This window comes from Lampetra planeri, chromosome 3 (assembly GCF_965212315.1).
Source record: "Lampetra planeri chromosome 3, kcLamPlan1.2.h2, whole genome shotgun sequence".
NCBI lineage: Eukaryota > Metazoa > Chordata > Hyperoartia > Petromyzontiformes > Petromyzontidae > Lampetra > Lampetra planeri.
In genome coordinates, this window is record NC_136109.1 from 14,734,470 (window position 1) to 14,751,360 (window position 16,891).

At 37.7% G+C, this 16,891-nt stretch overlaps 1 protein-coding gene across 4 annotated transcripts in view; it reads left to right on the forward strand.

Moving 5' to 3' along the window:
- Positions 1 to 14,791, forward strand: part of LOC144738472 (uncharacterized) — a 55,646-nt gene extending 40,855 nt beyond the window's left edge. For all 4 annotated transcript variants that reach the window (XM_078621499.1, XM_078621506.1, XM_078621514.1 and 1 more), the window contains one exon: positions 5,293 to 14,791. In XM_078621499.1, the coding sequence (XP_078477625.1) occupies positions 5,293 to 5,355 (63 nt within the window). In that variant the 3' untranslated portion in view covers positions 5,356 to 14,791. The remainder of the gene's footprint in view (positions 1 to 5,292) is intronic.
- The last annotated feature ends 2,100 nt before the right edge of the window (positions 14,792 to 16,891 follow it).

The following is a 16,891-nucleotide window of genomic DNA, read 5'->3' on the forward strand; positions in this document are numbered from 1 at the left end:
ATGAGAATTCCATGGTTATCATATTACCGTGTTAAGAATAAGAATTGCTTAAAAAAAATTATTTTACACAGCTTGACATAATTGTTAAATAAAAAATCTACACGGTATATTGCCTGTAGCTGTCAACTTAAAGGAAATTATTGAATATCTTTGTGTATTGTCCACATGCAGTAGATGCCACATTGTTTCACATATATTGTCTGGATACCTCAGTAAATAGATCATAAAATGTAATTAGCTGAACAATGTAGACATCCTGGTCTATTGACATGTCTAAATCATGTCTCCCTGTCACCTGTAACTAACTTTCATTGTTCATAATGTGACATTATAGTCAGTCCTCTACTTACAAACACTCGACCTTACGAACCAGCTTCCATGAAATATTTTTTTTTACATTGACGTAAAACGCGAACTCTTACTTGCGAATTGAACCGCGGCACTATTTTGTTCAGCTGAGCGAGCCTCGTGCTGGGAGTGAGTGATTGTGTGTGTGGGGGGGGGCATTTAAATACAGTAGATTACTATATTCCGACTTACGAACCGCTCGACTTACGAACGGGTCTCAGGAACGAATTGCTTTCGTGAGTCGAGGACCGTCCGTCTAATCCGAGTGCTTTATTGCCTAGCCCTTGAAGAGCTCCAGCACCTTAAAATTGGCATTTTACATTTGAATGCATTGACATTTTTTTTTAACATCACATTGCTACCATCGGTTGTCACTACAAAAGTTGCTGTGCGATCAATTGGAATTCATCGTCTTATTAAAGGAGGCGTTCTGTTTCCATGTCATTGGTCAGAGTGGGCCGTAATTACTGAGGTCGCTCGACCCACCCAGAATGTGGAACACTCCTGTGTGTTGTGAAAACCTCTGGGGCATTCATCCAAAGAGGCATGTGTTGGAGTTAACCCACAATCCAACTCTGTACGTGTGGGAGGCGCGTGTGTCTAATTAAGTGCAAATATCTCTCTGCGTGGTAGCGCTGAATGGGGAGGAAATAAATAATACTTAAGAGCTAATCCAATTTGCACTGACCTGTTTAAGAATATATACAACACCAAACAACGCAAATAACACGAATGAAAAAGATGGAGTGTCTACTCACATTACACAGGAAACTTTATTTGATTCACGTATCTTTAAAACACATTATTGTCAATTCTAAACATTACATCCAAGAGGGCCAGTTATTGGTAAGATTACATTTTCATTCCAAAGTTTAAGAAGTTCCAATTCGATGTAGATGTAGTATTGTGATAGCTGTTAAAGCGTTGACTCTCTCTTGCGTGTATCGATTCAGCTACATCTCACAAGAGTCAACTTGCACTACTTGTTGTATATTGTGTTGAGATAAGTTGAAAATAGTAAACTCGAAATACTTGATTCAGACCACTCTTTCTCCACACCAGACTATATTCATATAGTGTACACCCTACACATTACACATAAACAATGATCATATTTTTGTTTATTGAAATCAAACTATTCATGATTACAAATACAGTACAGCACATTACAAATAGTGGAAATGTGCAAACATGATAAAATATGTTAATATCTCATAATTTGTGTATGTAAATGCAGTGTATAGGTGTACATACACAACCATGAATGCTTATAATCATAATCACTATTCTCATGTTGGATGAGACATTCACACAAACACTCCACCCCATAATCATCTCCATTACAAACAACTTATGTTTTGTTAGGGTGGGATACCAAATGCCAGATGAAGGCCTCCCCACGTCAATACTTTACCTCTGGTTGGTGAACGTGGGGGAGTATAGACGTGGGAGCATATATAAGTATCGTACAACAATGGCTTTTTCTGCAATCCTGCTCTCCTGCACACTATGCAGCCCAGCAGCCGATACTAACAATCTGTAGCAAATTTGGATTGCCAACCCAAGCACTTCTCAGGCTCAAATCTGCTTAGCTTTTGAGACCCGATGTGATCAGGTGCATTCTGGGTGATTTAGTCATGGCCAGTGGGGTGGGACCCATTGACACTTCACGAGGCCAACTTTAGAGCCATCGATGTGCTGCATGTTTTGTACTGGCATGTGTAGCAAGCAAACATGTTTTTTCCCTTACCATTGTTTTGACATTGACATATATCAAATGGGAAACAACTCACCAAGTTAAAGCTTATGTAAGTTTAATTTACTCCAAAGACATCGTTGGAGTAGTGTGTAATATCACTGGCAGGGTGTGTTTAAACAGGCACACAGTCCATTGAGAAATCTAGCTTCTTTTTTATTTTATTTTGTATCTATGTAGTCACCAGTGTGGGTGCAATTTTCTGTACACGGAGATTGTGGCACTCTTGGGAAATCAATGTTGTAAACTTAAAATTGCACACGTTTACTTGGTGACATTTATACAGTTACAAGTACTCTGGTCAAAATTGTAACATCTTGAGTGGTCGAATTTAAACTTGAAAAAATGTGTCTATGGTGTAACTAATATATCTACAATACTCCCGCTCATTCAGGCTGCAATGTGCGACGAGTCATTGTTGGTTATGCATAACGACAAATGTTTAGAAATTAATATAAGATTCGCTAATGTTGTGATTTCAAATGTATTCATTGTGTTGGATATTTTTTAGGAGTAAAAATGTTACCGTGTTTTGTGAATATATGTTTAATTTAATAGTTTTTGCTGTTAATTTAAAGAAACCACGCCGTTCCTTCTGTCTGCTCTCAATGGGCTGTGAACTGGTTATGAAGGTCTACTACTAATAGCTAAATGGCCACAACTTGGCTTTTGATAAGAAATGATTTAGGAATTTAATTAGTGATCATTAAATTAAACCCTCAAGCCCTTCTTGTTTAGAGAGATCACATCGAGATAAGCCGAGTGACACTTGGTATGCTACTGCCACCATTCTGCCAAAATACTTTTTTTGGAATATGAGTAATGAACAGATTAATGAATCAGTGAATGAATAACCATTGGTGGCTAGGCGACTGTCAGGTTTTAATCCATGTTTCGGGTCAATGCCCATCTGACCTGCACCACTTGGAACATTACATACCTCAGCTGCGTAGAACCTCGACAATTCTGTACAACCCCGTGGGCTTCAAGTCATATTACTGAAGCAATCTTTTTTTAGTAGGGCGTTATTGAACAACAACAAAAATCTACAACTGAAGTTACACATTGTAATTTATTGCACATGCCTGTGACGAAGGTTGCACAACAGTCTCGGTTAAATAATTAACTATAATTTTGCTGCGCATGTATTGCCACATCATTGCATCTTATTGAGCTATTGCAGTCAATTACAGTATCGCCCATATCTTTAATGATACAGGAGAGGTCCAGAACCCTATTTTCCTCTCTTACCTGTTTAGGTGGTCACCCAATTGAGACAGGGCATCTAACATGATATGCGTGGCCTACTCAGGCTATGAAAAATTAGATTAAAGCAGCGTAGAAAAAGTAAAATAAAATTTGAAAAATATCCCAAGAAGAATGTGTTATTTACCTTTACAACTTTAATCAATTCGTATGTATTTTTTTATTTGACATCCGCAAGCCTGTACGCATACAAATTTGACACATTTGTTTTGTCGTGGAGAATTGCCATGATGACCCTTGTCAAACCCCACGTGGCATCATCCAACCAATCACAGTGCTGGTTCATGGGCACATTTTTTTTAAAACAAAATCTATATTAAATTTGAACATGTCAAGATCTAAGCACAAGAGACGGTGCATTGTTGCTGGACTACATGAACCACTGTTGAGGAGTGGAGAGCTCAACATTGCCATGAGGATATTGCTTGTCGAAGGTTGGCAGGGAGTAACAACTGTGTTACTAATACAAATCAGTCTGATTCACAAGCCATTTGAAACAGAAGATTGTTTATTGCCTGCTGATACAGGTGCGTGTGAGGAATGCTAGGAATTTCATTGTAGGATAGGGTCAGCACTCGAAGGATTGACATAAAAAAAAATCTGTTCTAATTAAAGTAGGTAACAAATAATATGGGTGTGATCTTAAGAAAAAAATGTGGTGATACCTTGATTTGAAGCTTTCGTGACTGCAGGAATCCATACTCTTTGGTTCTTTTGGTAAAGTTACGTAGGTAGAAATTAAAATAAAATAAAACAAATCACGACGTTTCGATCGCAACACAAGCAATCCTCATCGGGTGGAACAACCACAGCAAGAAAAAATGCTGAAGTCGATATTGCGCACAGCTGTAGTGGGTAGTTTTATGTTAGTGTGTGTAATTCGACATGGTAATCTTTTCCTAACATCTGTTATATCTAAATTTAATAGATTCTACTACTGCTAAACACGTCACGCTTGCATGAAACGGACCTGAATAGTACTAATATGGCAATGTTGGTCCAGTGTGTAAATTAACTAAAATGTAAATAATTTAAGTTCGAGTACAAAAATCATAAACAGGTTGTTATTGCAGCACCTCGTGTATTATTACACCATAACCATAAAATCGTGATTAGCATCGCCTGATTCACTTCACCTGATCACTCTGTGTCATCTCACATCGTTATTTGGATAGAGTTGTGCACATAGGACGGACAGGTTCAGTGGTTGGTGCACTCCACTTTGAACCCATCTCGGTTCAACCACCCCCCAGCCCCCCTTTAGCAATCTGCACCGACCAGCACGGTGAAGTATTTTGACCAAACGACTCTCGTGACCCGACATGGTACATGAGGTGTGGGCAGATCTTCATCCAGCAGTGGACTCACAAATAGCTGTAAATTATTACTGTTATCTTAAGTATGACAAAATCAGCTTTCGTAATTACATTGCAGGGTTAGTAACACGACTACCTCGATTAATGTTGACACATAATTCGCTGAAAGGGTAAATATTGACAAACCATCTTTTTGCAATTATGTAGCTTAATGAATGGAGGGGGGGTGTGGGGGCGCATTTTTCGTTCATATATTAAAGGTAAACAACCATTGTTGTTCAGTTCGTGTCCTACAAACACCGTGACTATTTTGTGGGCTGAATTACCACCCATCCTCAGCGCTCAGTTGTCAAATTCGATGTTTGTATTTGGCTGTCCCTTCATTTATCTTCCATCTTCAAGAGCCCGATCTCCTACAGACACGAATCTGTCTGGTCTTTTTTATGTGTGTTAGGCGTGCCTTCATTTACAACAGTGTGGCTATCGCTATGGTTACTCCCTACATGACACACTGGTTTCCCAGCAACGCCCTTGGGTCGTATGTGCAACAGCGGTGACTGTGGAATCATATGTTGACTCTCTCCTCTGTTGTCTTCTCCCCCACAGCTTTGTGAAAATGGGACGACTGGCCTCTACTATTCCAACTTGAACGGAGATTCCACACTTTGAAATGTTATCTCCGCAAACGACGTTGGGCGAGCCGGAATATATAACGAGCCCCTGATGCTTTGTCAGATGTGGGGGAGGGCGCAGAATTAAATGGATGGATTTCACAATGTTGTGACAATCCATGAATGTTTATTTTTTATGATTATGGAAATACAACGTGTAACTAGTGTAGTATAGCAATGTATATGTGCACATTTTTAAATACAGTATCACAGCTGGTAAATTAGATCAATGACAGTTAAATCATAATCGTTTATAGGTATTGTGATTAAATTGTATTAACATTTTTATTTCAATCATCTCTTGTATTTCTGCTTGTACTTCTCACAGTATGTCGACTGCAGAAGTTGATTAAGTAAAGTATATTGACTGCACTCCAATAACAAACATGGTATATTCCAACATTCACTTGTCAACGTATAACGTTTTCCAGTGGACGGCAAAGATGTGACCACTATATAGTTATGGGCCCAGATTAAGAAATTATTTAAAATATATATCATGACATTAATTTGCAAGCAAAGCTCTTTCCGAAACATATTTTCTAAGAGAAATGCCTTCCAAAAAGACAAGAAAAGTGTACACATTTTATATAAATACAGGGTATATTGTTAATAATTTAACAATAAGAATGTTGAACGAATGTGTATTTAGCATTGTAATAAATTGTTAGTAACTAATCATAATCTGATCAGGGAATATACAACTTAACATAACTGTACAAAACTATCTAAAATTACGTATTATAAATGGTTATACTATTTATACATTGTTTCAAATTAAGTTCTATTGTGAACCACATCTTTCCCCCATTTAGTCGATATGGTCTGTTGCCGTGACAGATTCATTCAGTGCTGGGCACCATAACAAATACATGGCAAGTGTATCCTGGAAATTTTGTATTTTATTTTAATCTTTAGATTTCAGTTCTTTTTTTTAAATTATATTTTCATACCTTGCTCAAGCTTGTACTGCTTCTAAAATATTTTTTTTTTAAAGAATAAATGGCAGTGGGATTCAAGTAGAGTCGAGACACACGAATGCTACGTCAGGGTTCTGAGCCCAGCCTCGCTGAGATCCACCATTCAAATTCTGAGACTGCACCCACTGTGTAGGGAGATTAAGTCTCATCCCAGACACCAATGACTGCACACAAATACCCAACTGTAAAATATGCTTTGTTTGTACAGTGATTGCGGTATAGCTTAGAGCTGAGGGCTCAATAAGTAGCTGAATTATGGAGCACGCAATATTTTGGTTGGATTAGATAGATCCATGAAGGGCAGTGGCCAAAGACATGTGATGTCACTTCCTGATCATTGCATAATGTTCATTCGTTTATTACGTTTTTGAGCACAATGGTCAGGATTGGACAACGTAGCTTATTGCTCTACTTCTGCAGTAAATTCAAATAATATTCGCTATAGGTGTGCATGCCATTGCCTTCATCGTGCATATATGAATACATTTAAAAATAATCAACCATTACTTCTTATTTAAGATGTGAAAATCTAACCAATTTGGGAGAAATCCATCTGATTCTGTAGTATTTATGTTAATTTGGCTCATTACAAAACATTTACAAAATAACTGAAATTTAAAACAGGTTTTCATATTCTTCACATATTCTTCACATATGTATTGCAATTTTGTGACAAGAATATAAACTTTTCCAGCTGATTGTACAGAATTCGCAATTGCTTCAGACACAACCTCTGTAAATAATGGGAAGAAATTTTACGGAACATAAAAAAAAACCATTGCAACATAATCATACACCAGGACGAAATTATTCTCAGATTTTCCATTTAAATGTTTCCCTGTATTTATAGAAATAAATAGCGTTTGCCTGAAAAGAGTAACTAGTGGTAGTAGGATATTTATAAGGGATTAGGTGGCTTAAGCAACGCAGCACCTTCCCTCTTTACCCTTTACTCATAAGAAAAGGGCAATGATTCCATTGCACCCCTCAGATAGATATGTGTTTATATCGCTTTCATATACACAATAGTGATCATACTATGGAGAGGGCTGGCTCCTGCCATAGAAATGTGGAATTGAGACCCTTTCTTCAGTGTCGCAATGGAGACACTTTCATTTTAACATGCTAGTAAAATGTGAGAAAAGAGGTCTTGTTTCTAAAGTGATTTTCTATTAAATTCACCCAACATGCAATGTGATGTATAATTCCCTTTAAACACACATTTTGCACTAAAATGTAACATAAATGTGTTGTGAACACATTCGCTTGAAATCTGATACATTAAATGTTTAGAATCCCATTTAAAAAATATCTTTATGCAGCTTCACACCCCAATGCCATGTTGCATAAATGGACATTTAACAAAAATTGCTTCCATACGAATGCATACATTTAATCGCTCAATATCAAATGTGTCCTCATTACACATGGTTTGCAGATGGGTTTATTGCACTCTTCCTCTGGTGGTCACCACAGAAACACAAACAATGTATCTAATTTACAACACAAACAAGGCTCACAATGCTATATAAATTAATATAACGGCGAAAATGACCTAAAACTAATGAATTTCAAGCTTGATAATACTAAATTAATTTAGCAGCGAAAATTCTACAACATCATTTATAACAATGCTGACAATGCAATATGAATTAATTCAACATTGGAAATGCTACCTTAATTTAATAACAATGTTGGCAATATTTGTTTTATGAATATAGCAGTGAAGATATGACCTAAAACTGATTCATAATAAGGCTGGTAATACTCTAGTAATCAAGATAGCAGTGAAGATATCACCTAATATCAAAAAAGTTATTCCAGTCCTAAAATGTATAACCACTAATATTACAAATAAGAGTTTTAAATTAATAAACCTATAATTTACTACATTGCGGTGGTTTTAGAATGCACAACTTATACAATATACCAATTATAATCATAACTTTTAAAGTGATAATCATACTATTTTTGTAATTAGTACCATATTATACGAGGGGTACACTGTTTGGTCTGATGGGACCTAATCACATGAGGTCCAGTCCCGCACCTCCGATTAGCACGGCTGTCTACGTATGGTGCGAAAGAAGTTCAACATACAGACAGTCAGATTCATGTTTTCATTGGATATCTTCTGTTACCGGCAAAATCCAGCTGAGCGCGATCATATTTTATCGATTGTTTAACAATGTATGACAAAATATTGTATTGCATTACTATACAAGCAACAACACGTATGCTTAGCTTCATTTATGTTGTTTTTCAAGCAAAAAGGTTAGTTACTGAGAAGAATATATTAGGTCATTTTATACTCAAAGCAGCATCGCCAGGACAAGACATGGAGTGAGATAATACGGGTTCTTACTCAAGACGCAAAAAACATGGGTTCGATTCCCAGCTTGGGTATGAATTTAGGGGGTTAGCTTTTATTTTGTAAATACTCACCACACACACACCACTATTTACAAGTGGCAATTGACCCTTCAAAAAAATATGCAATTGTTCCCCCATGCCTAGAGATGTCCCCAGGGTTCTGTCACCTCGGCTACAGCATATTCCAGAGGAAAACGAATCTTTATATTAGTCGTGCGTACTATAAAATAAATAATTAGTAAAGCTTATGTTTTGACACCAATGCTCTTTGCTCTTGACATTAATAAAAAAAAAATTGCTCCTGCTGATTAGCTGAATCAACATAGTCCTATCAACAGAAAATGTGTTAATTTATTATAATTGGGTCACATTCTTGCACATTTGTTTGGATCGTACAATTCAAATTCAAATTTTTACCCAAAGTTGAAAGATATCCAGTTCTGAACTCATCACGCAAAAATGTCATACATTTGTTTACATTATTTTCGCAACTTGACACATATTTGCATGCCAGAATTCTTATTTTCTAAATTACTATTCCACGTTATTATCCTGCATATTCTCCCTTTATATGCTCCTTGTCTTGGTTCGGTTCAAAGCCAAATTTATGTCAATTTAACACTTTTTTTTACTTAAATAATGTCAAATACATCCTTTCCACTGTACAACCGAGCTGGGCTGATGCCCTGCCGAACCAGCCCTGTGCGGCTCAAGAGGCACCGTTTTGTTTTTCCACTGCAGAATCCGAGCCGTGATGCCATCGTCGCATGCATTAAACACGTTTAGGCGCATGTAAACAACGTGGCCGCCTTTGAGTTTAAAATGGGCGATTCATCTTCCTGACAGTTTTCTGAGCGGTGTCACACTCCTTTGGCCCCGAATGTCCCTGAGCCAGATTCAGATGCGTTGTTTGGTTCCGGATTGACTCTGCAAATAGCCAGTGGGAAAACCACCCAACTGGCTCAACTCAAATCTGCCAGCGGAAAAGGGGTAAAAATGGGTCCTGAAAATAAATTGTATTTCACCTGCAAGGGGCCAAGTAAACACACTCAAATGGAAACGATACGTTAAACTTCTCAGCTTTCCATTTTAGCTTTCTCTTTAGTTTTCTGCAACACCTTTACACTTGAATAATCATGAGGTTAAAGAACAGGGAAATACCCTTAAGGTGTTTATGCAACTAATCACAATCTTTAAATCTAATATGTATCTACATATAATCTGGGTGAGTTGTGTTTCAATGGCTATGTCGGAATATTGAGTGAGCATTGTTAAAATCCTAAGTTCTAATCTTTGGCTTTCACTCCTTTTAACAAATTCTGATTGTATTACCTCGATAACAACCGGTGGAATTGGAAAAATGTCAAATGTTTTCGCACGAAGCTGCCAGATAAGATAGAGACTAAATAACTCAGTTTTCTACACAGATGAAGTTGAGTGCTGTTTGGTCGTCGTGTAAAACAGACCGTGGAATAATGTCATACGCTTGTTATGTCACTTGTGGGTTGCAACTCCCAGATGGGACATGAGACTGCTGTTCTAATGTATTTCAAAACAAAATGTGATATTTTTCCAGTCGCATAAACGCCAGCAGAATACTGAAGATGAACGGGATGAAAAGTCCATATACAGTAGACTCGATTATCTGTGCTAATGACTGGGAGGACGGCGGTGGATAATGAAAAATCGCGGATATTCCCAAAATATATATTTCCGTCAATCTCAAGGACCAAAAACAACTATTATAGGTATAAATTATGTATAAGTTAAGAAAATGTAGTTTGTTAAAGAGAAAAAGTCAAATTTGTAGTGAAGAATCGACCGATTGATGCGTGTGCCCACTAAGTGGACAGCAGAGCCACGCCAATCAACATCATTCAATCTCCACCCACTGTTGTAAAGATATGCAACTACTGTACTGTAGATGCGATCACGTAGATTTCGGATCAACCGGAGCACATATTTGTTCGGTTTAAGTGCATAACTTGTAATAAACATTTCAAAAAAAAATGTTTAACTGTTTTTAGCTTATTAATTTGGGCTCAAGGGACAATCCATGAGTTATTATTTTATGTCAAAATCTCAGTTGCGTGGTTAATCTGAAAATCGCATACACCACACGCAGATAATCGACATTCTACTGTATACATTCTGACTCTAAATTGAATATCTAGTGGATGAATGTTCCCTGAGTATAAAATGTGCATAAACATGTACAAGGCATAGACCGAATTGATGACAATCTTTTTTGAACACGTTAACAGTAGGACATGTACCTGCATGAATATTATTAGGTTATGTTTTAGTCATGTCTCCAAATAATTCCAAATAAATTGAGAATTATATTCTCGTGTCAGACTGCTGCCCCTATTGCCTGTCCTTTCACGTCAGTACGTACCCTTAATTATGTTACGTTAAACAACATTACTACAATTATCTCCATATTAAACACATTTCCCTCATCGCTTACGGCTTGCCCACCCTACATCTAATATGGTACAATGTCAAATTTTATATAGTACTTCCCCTTAGCTCTTAATACCGTTTCTGTCACTTGCATCCTGGATTGTTTTTTTTAAACGCAACACTGTGCCCCAACATCCATGCAAGTTTGTGTCCTATATCCAACCTCCATTTTGTCAAAAAAAGTATTAAAAAGAAGATATTTTTCCCATTTCTCCAAATATCTCTTCCATCATGGTGTCTCTGATCCAAATGATTACTTGCCAGATAGGTATAGAGTCTATGCTATAGACTACCCACTTCGTTGTTTGTCTTCCACCAAGGCCATTCTGCTCAAATTATTGTCTTATGAGTGCTAAATGCCCTTCTCTCATCACACATTGCATCACTATCATCCTGAACCCTCCTCGTAATATATTGACTTTTGACACCATAGACCACTCCAAAATCCTTAACTATTTCAATACTACGTAAGAATTTCTGGAACACTTATCTGCTGGATCTGCTCTCATCTCACAAACTCCTCCTAATGTTTCCATATGAGGTGTGTCTTCCGATAAGAAACCACCGTGTTATGGTATCCCACAAGGCTCCATTTTCAACCCCCTGTTCTCAATATATCACACCTTCACTTTGCAAATTCATCCATAGATTTAATATGTACCATCATTGCAATGCTAAATGTTGCCAAACGAATTTACTTCTCACGAAAAGTGTGAAACTCCCTTTCCCCTGCCATCAATGATGTTGACTCCCTGCCCCTGTTCAAGTACAGGCTCAAGACCTTCCTTTTCTCCTCTGCCTATGACTGCCTCTTTATAAAATCAATAACCCATTGTTTTTCCATTGAGACGCAGTCATAATTAAATGCGACACGAATCTAAATTGTATTGTATTTATGCATGTTTTTTGGCATAATGGAAATTGATAGATATTTTTTGTACATACCATGTGCATTGTTTTAAACATGGGACGTGTTATTTTTATTTTGTATTATTTGATCTGTCTACATGGCTTTACCAAAAGACCCAAAGAATATGGGACATTAACCAACTCATTCCATTGTATAGTCTACATAAGGTTGTAAACTCCAATGAAAAACGTGTTTGAATGTTATAGATGTGGGCTATCTGATTCATTCAGAAATCTTTAACTGGTGATGGGATAAATCACCCAACTAATCGGATGAACACATTTTAATCTCGGTTTCCCATGCTTTGCCACTGAGGTTATGGGCAGGGCTTGGTGACATTGGTACCATCAGCCGCGTTGGTAATGCTGGGCATGGCCTACATGGCATCTCCCACCATCAGAAGAAGGATGAGGGGGTGACCCAACTAACCCACCGAAAAAACGAGTAATTTACAATGATAAATCTTTGTCCATTAATCCACTTTCCAAACCACTGGAGGTCAAAATGTATCCTGAGTTCCAGTACTCATTTCCATGAAGGTCCTGCTTGTGTTATGTTTGGTCAATTTCTTTTTTGAGATTTGTTGTTGCATGTGGAAGGAAACTCACGCTCAAACATACTTGCTTTCCTGCACTCCACAAGAACTCAATTTCCTCAATTCATCAAAGGTGGGTGTCTCATTTCCATGCAGACATCCACAAATGTAATGGATTAAAGGCTGCGCCATCACACCAGGATAATATGGAGTTGACTGCTTGTTTGACTTTTCCTTAACCCTTCTGCATTGCCCAATGTAGTTTTGCTACGAGAGCGATGGCATCTAAAAGCTGAAACTTAACTGTGGGGAAGTTTTTGCAAATAATGCATTTTTTAAATATTATGATTATATATTTTGGGGGAAATTCAGTAATGTCATAATTATTAACGTAAAGGATCAGTGTTATAAAAAAATAAGAAAATTGAGCTTTTTCACAGATTACAATCGGCCACATGTGATCATTTGTCCACCATAGATGTGGCATACCATCAGAACTTAGTTTTTTATACCAAGATAAGACTTTCACTCAAAAGTTGGGAAATTACCTATGAAGCTACAGTGCTAGCTAAAGGATGCTATCACATTTGTTTTCAGAATTGTCAGCATCAAAAATTTATATTTGGAAAAAAACATCTATAATTGCAAATATTGATGAACTTAGACATTTTTGTTAAAATCAAGAATAATTAACTTCGTTGGTAACACTGATTAAAAATCCTCACCACCAGTGATATTAACACTACGTAAAAAAATAAGTAAATATATTTCATATCAATGTTTGAGACAATGACCATGCTTCACAGCACACACAAAGGACACTCAGAACACTTTGACTGACGTAGGAAGAGAGTGCATTATACATTGCGTTATTTCAATATCGTTGCTTTCAAAAACGCTACACAAATAATAAGACATTTCCTTTCACTGGACCTAAACATTAATTTCCTTTCACTGGACCTAAACATTAATACCGCCTGCCAATGGAAGGACAAGAGACAGGGCTTCAATTGTATTAGCATAAGACTCATCAAATCTCGCTGCAACCATCTCCAAAGAACCACCTCTACATCTTGCATAACTGTTGATGCACACCTTTATATGAGACACCAGTAATGCCAGCTGACATTTTTGTGATGAATGTATTTATTGTGTCCAATTAGCCTACCTTAAAGACAGTCTAAATCAGTCACTGCCAGCGATGGTCATGGTCCGAACTACATGTCTAGGTGAAGTCAATATATTGTTTGGTGGAAATACGCTATTAAGGAGAGCTGGGAGCTTGTTTCCAAGCAAGATGCTGACTACCTTGCAATGTTGAACAAACAAAAATTACGTTTAAGTAAAACAATCAGCCACAGTGTTTAGTAATGCCCATTTATATCCTCAATTATAAAAATATGGGTAGAAAATGTTGCATTCTTCGCATGAATGTGCAGGGTTACACTGACATTTTTTTAGTTTAATTCCAATCACCACATTCACAATACAAGCCACCCATCTAGCTTATACAATCCTCAAATATCAATGACTGTATTTCAATTGCCCATTTTTTGCCAGACACTATATTCCAAAAAATATTTTTCAAACGTCAGTAAAAATGTTCTGGTTATTATCACTCATATAATAATAGTCCATTGCATAAGATATCAAAGGGGTTTTTCTGATAAAGGCAATGTTACCTTTTTCGGTGGTGAGGTTTTTCTCTCTCTGTTGAAGTCCATTGTTTTAATTACACCACATTGTAAAATGTAAAAAGTGTGTTATGTTCACAGTGAAGAAAGGAAGTCATAATATAAATTGCCATTTTGACCCTCATTTATGTTGTATACCTTTGCTTCATAGCACATGTACAGAATATGAATATTTGTAAATTTCATTTTGGCTGTCCTGTTGATGAACAAATGAAGCATTTCTCTTGATGCTGAACGTGTGTACTAGATCACGTGTTCGAAGGGGATTAGTCATCGACCTTTGGCTGATTTGTGGTTGGTGGAACGAGGTGAATGGGGGCCAAAGTTAAGAAAAGTCTTCTCTTATTTCAGAAAGGTGAAGTGAAATATAATCAATATACACAATATTGTCCAGAATTTGTGTATGTGTAAAGGTTTGAGCTTGATATTTCATAATTGCTTATACATTTGTTACCAATAAAGTACTGTTGCTCTCGCTTCTTGCAAGTCAGGCTGATTTTTTTTTATAGAAATGTGAATGTGAAGTCTTGAAATGTGTACTGGTTTATGCATTTAGCCAAATACTGCCATGAAACATTTTCTTAATTGTAGATGAGATGGACACACAACAGCAAAATAGCTTACTGGTTATGTTTACAATCAATATAGTCAGTCATTAACCTCATCATCTTTGCTATCATCGCCATCAATATGATTATCATTATCTTCAACATTACAGTACTCATTATTGCCCTTATCATCAACATGACTAACTTTATCATCAACACAATTATCATACATTTCGATTTAATACTTTTCTAACTGCAGGGATTCATATTCTTGGTTCTTTTGGTAAAGTCACGTAGAAGGGAAATAATAAAATAATAAACACAAAACATATGTTATTTATTTTATTATTTCCCTTCTACGTGACTTTACCGAAAGAACCAAGAAGAAAAAAAAAATTCTCACGACATTTTGGGCGCAACACAAGCACCAGTTAGGTTGCACTCATTCGTCGAGGAGGCCGCTCTCCTAGCGTACAGTTATATTCTATTTTCTCATATTAACATCATGCTAATCCCTCACATTAACATAGCCACTTCCATGCCCTCGTCGAGGAGGCCGCTCTCCTCCTATCTTACATTGACATGCTAATTTCTCACATTAATATCACTAGCCCCGCCCACTTCTTTATGACCCTTGGGCTACACCCATTTCAAGCCTTTTAAAACAGTCTGCCTCAGCAGCAGACCATGCTTTCCCACCTGATGACGGACGCTTGTGTTGCGCCCGAAACGTCGTGAGAATTTTATTGTTTCATTTGTATTATTTTATTATTTCCCTTCTACGTGACTTTACTGATAGAACTAAGAATACAATTATCATACTCCATTTTAATATTCACAGGGACCCAGTGAATTATCCATTGTGCTATGAACGTAGTATTCTGAGTTTCATTCTCAGTCATGGTTAACATCGGTGGCGAGCGACATCTGAACTGGTCTGGCTAACACCCTTCACGAACCTCTCTCTGACTATTGTGGTGAATTATGGTTAAATAACTCCAAATATTAGTGTAAAGAAGCCTGTCATACATCACATAAACTTCACTTTCAATTTTCAAAGCATTGTTACAACCGAACCAATACAATGAAATGTGTTGCACCCTCGAGATTTGTTCCTACAGCCTTTTCTAAGCATACCGGTACGATGGGTAAAATCATGTTAACATACTAAACTTTTTGTTAGGGAGGGGGTAGATGTTTTGGTGCCATGCTTAAATGCCTGGTGGTTTGATTCCCAGAAATGAAAATTCTATTATGGCAGTGAGGGTAGTCACATTGGTTCGTTCTCTGGGAATATCTTGTACTGGTAGGAACCTCCTGGTTACACCAGCCCACAGGGGATTATTGTGTCTGTCCGTCCGCCCGTAGTGCATCCAAAAATGGGAGGGGTGGGGCTGGGTGCAGAAGAGAGGGTGGGGAGGGGCTGGGTGTGGAGGGGCCGGGTGGGGAGGGGCTGGGTGGGAAGGGTGAGGCTGGGTGGGGCTGGGTGGGGAGGGGCTGGTCACCCCGTGGTGCCCTTATAAAACTCAACGTTTAACCTACTCACGCCAGCTTGTGCCCGCCCTCACAGTCGGCCATATTTGCGGAATACACCACGCCACCGTTGACCCTGGCCATTGACCGAGCAACCCAACGTTCCTACCAGCTCCCTCCGCAGGTTCCGGCATTACAAAAAATCATTAACATCACCTTCACAGGAGGCTTGGACAAGTGGTTGGCAGGATCGTGTGTGGGGCTCAAGGCTGCATTGTTCTGAGCTGATGTGACACTTGATGACAATCACATCATCTGTGAAGGGTAGGCGGGGGAGGGGACATCAGCACCTAAATCGTCAGCGCCTAAATAAAGAAACTTGTTCCCACCTTTAGTTACAACCAAATATCACGTGCAGTTCTCATCAGACACTGTTACTGTTATGCAATCACGTGCAAGTGGTGTTTGTGAAGTCTGTAATGCAATGGAAGAGATGGCAATGGTGTATACTACACAACATAAAACATTTAATGATAGAAAAACTATATATTGCTA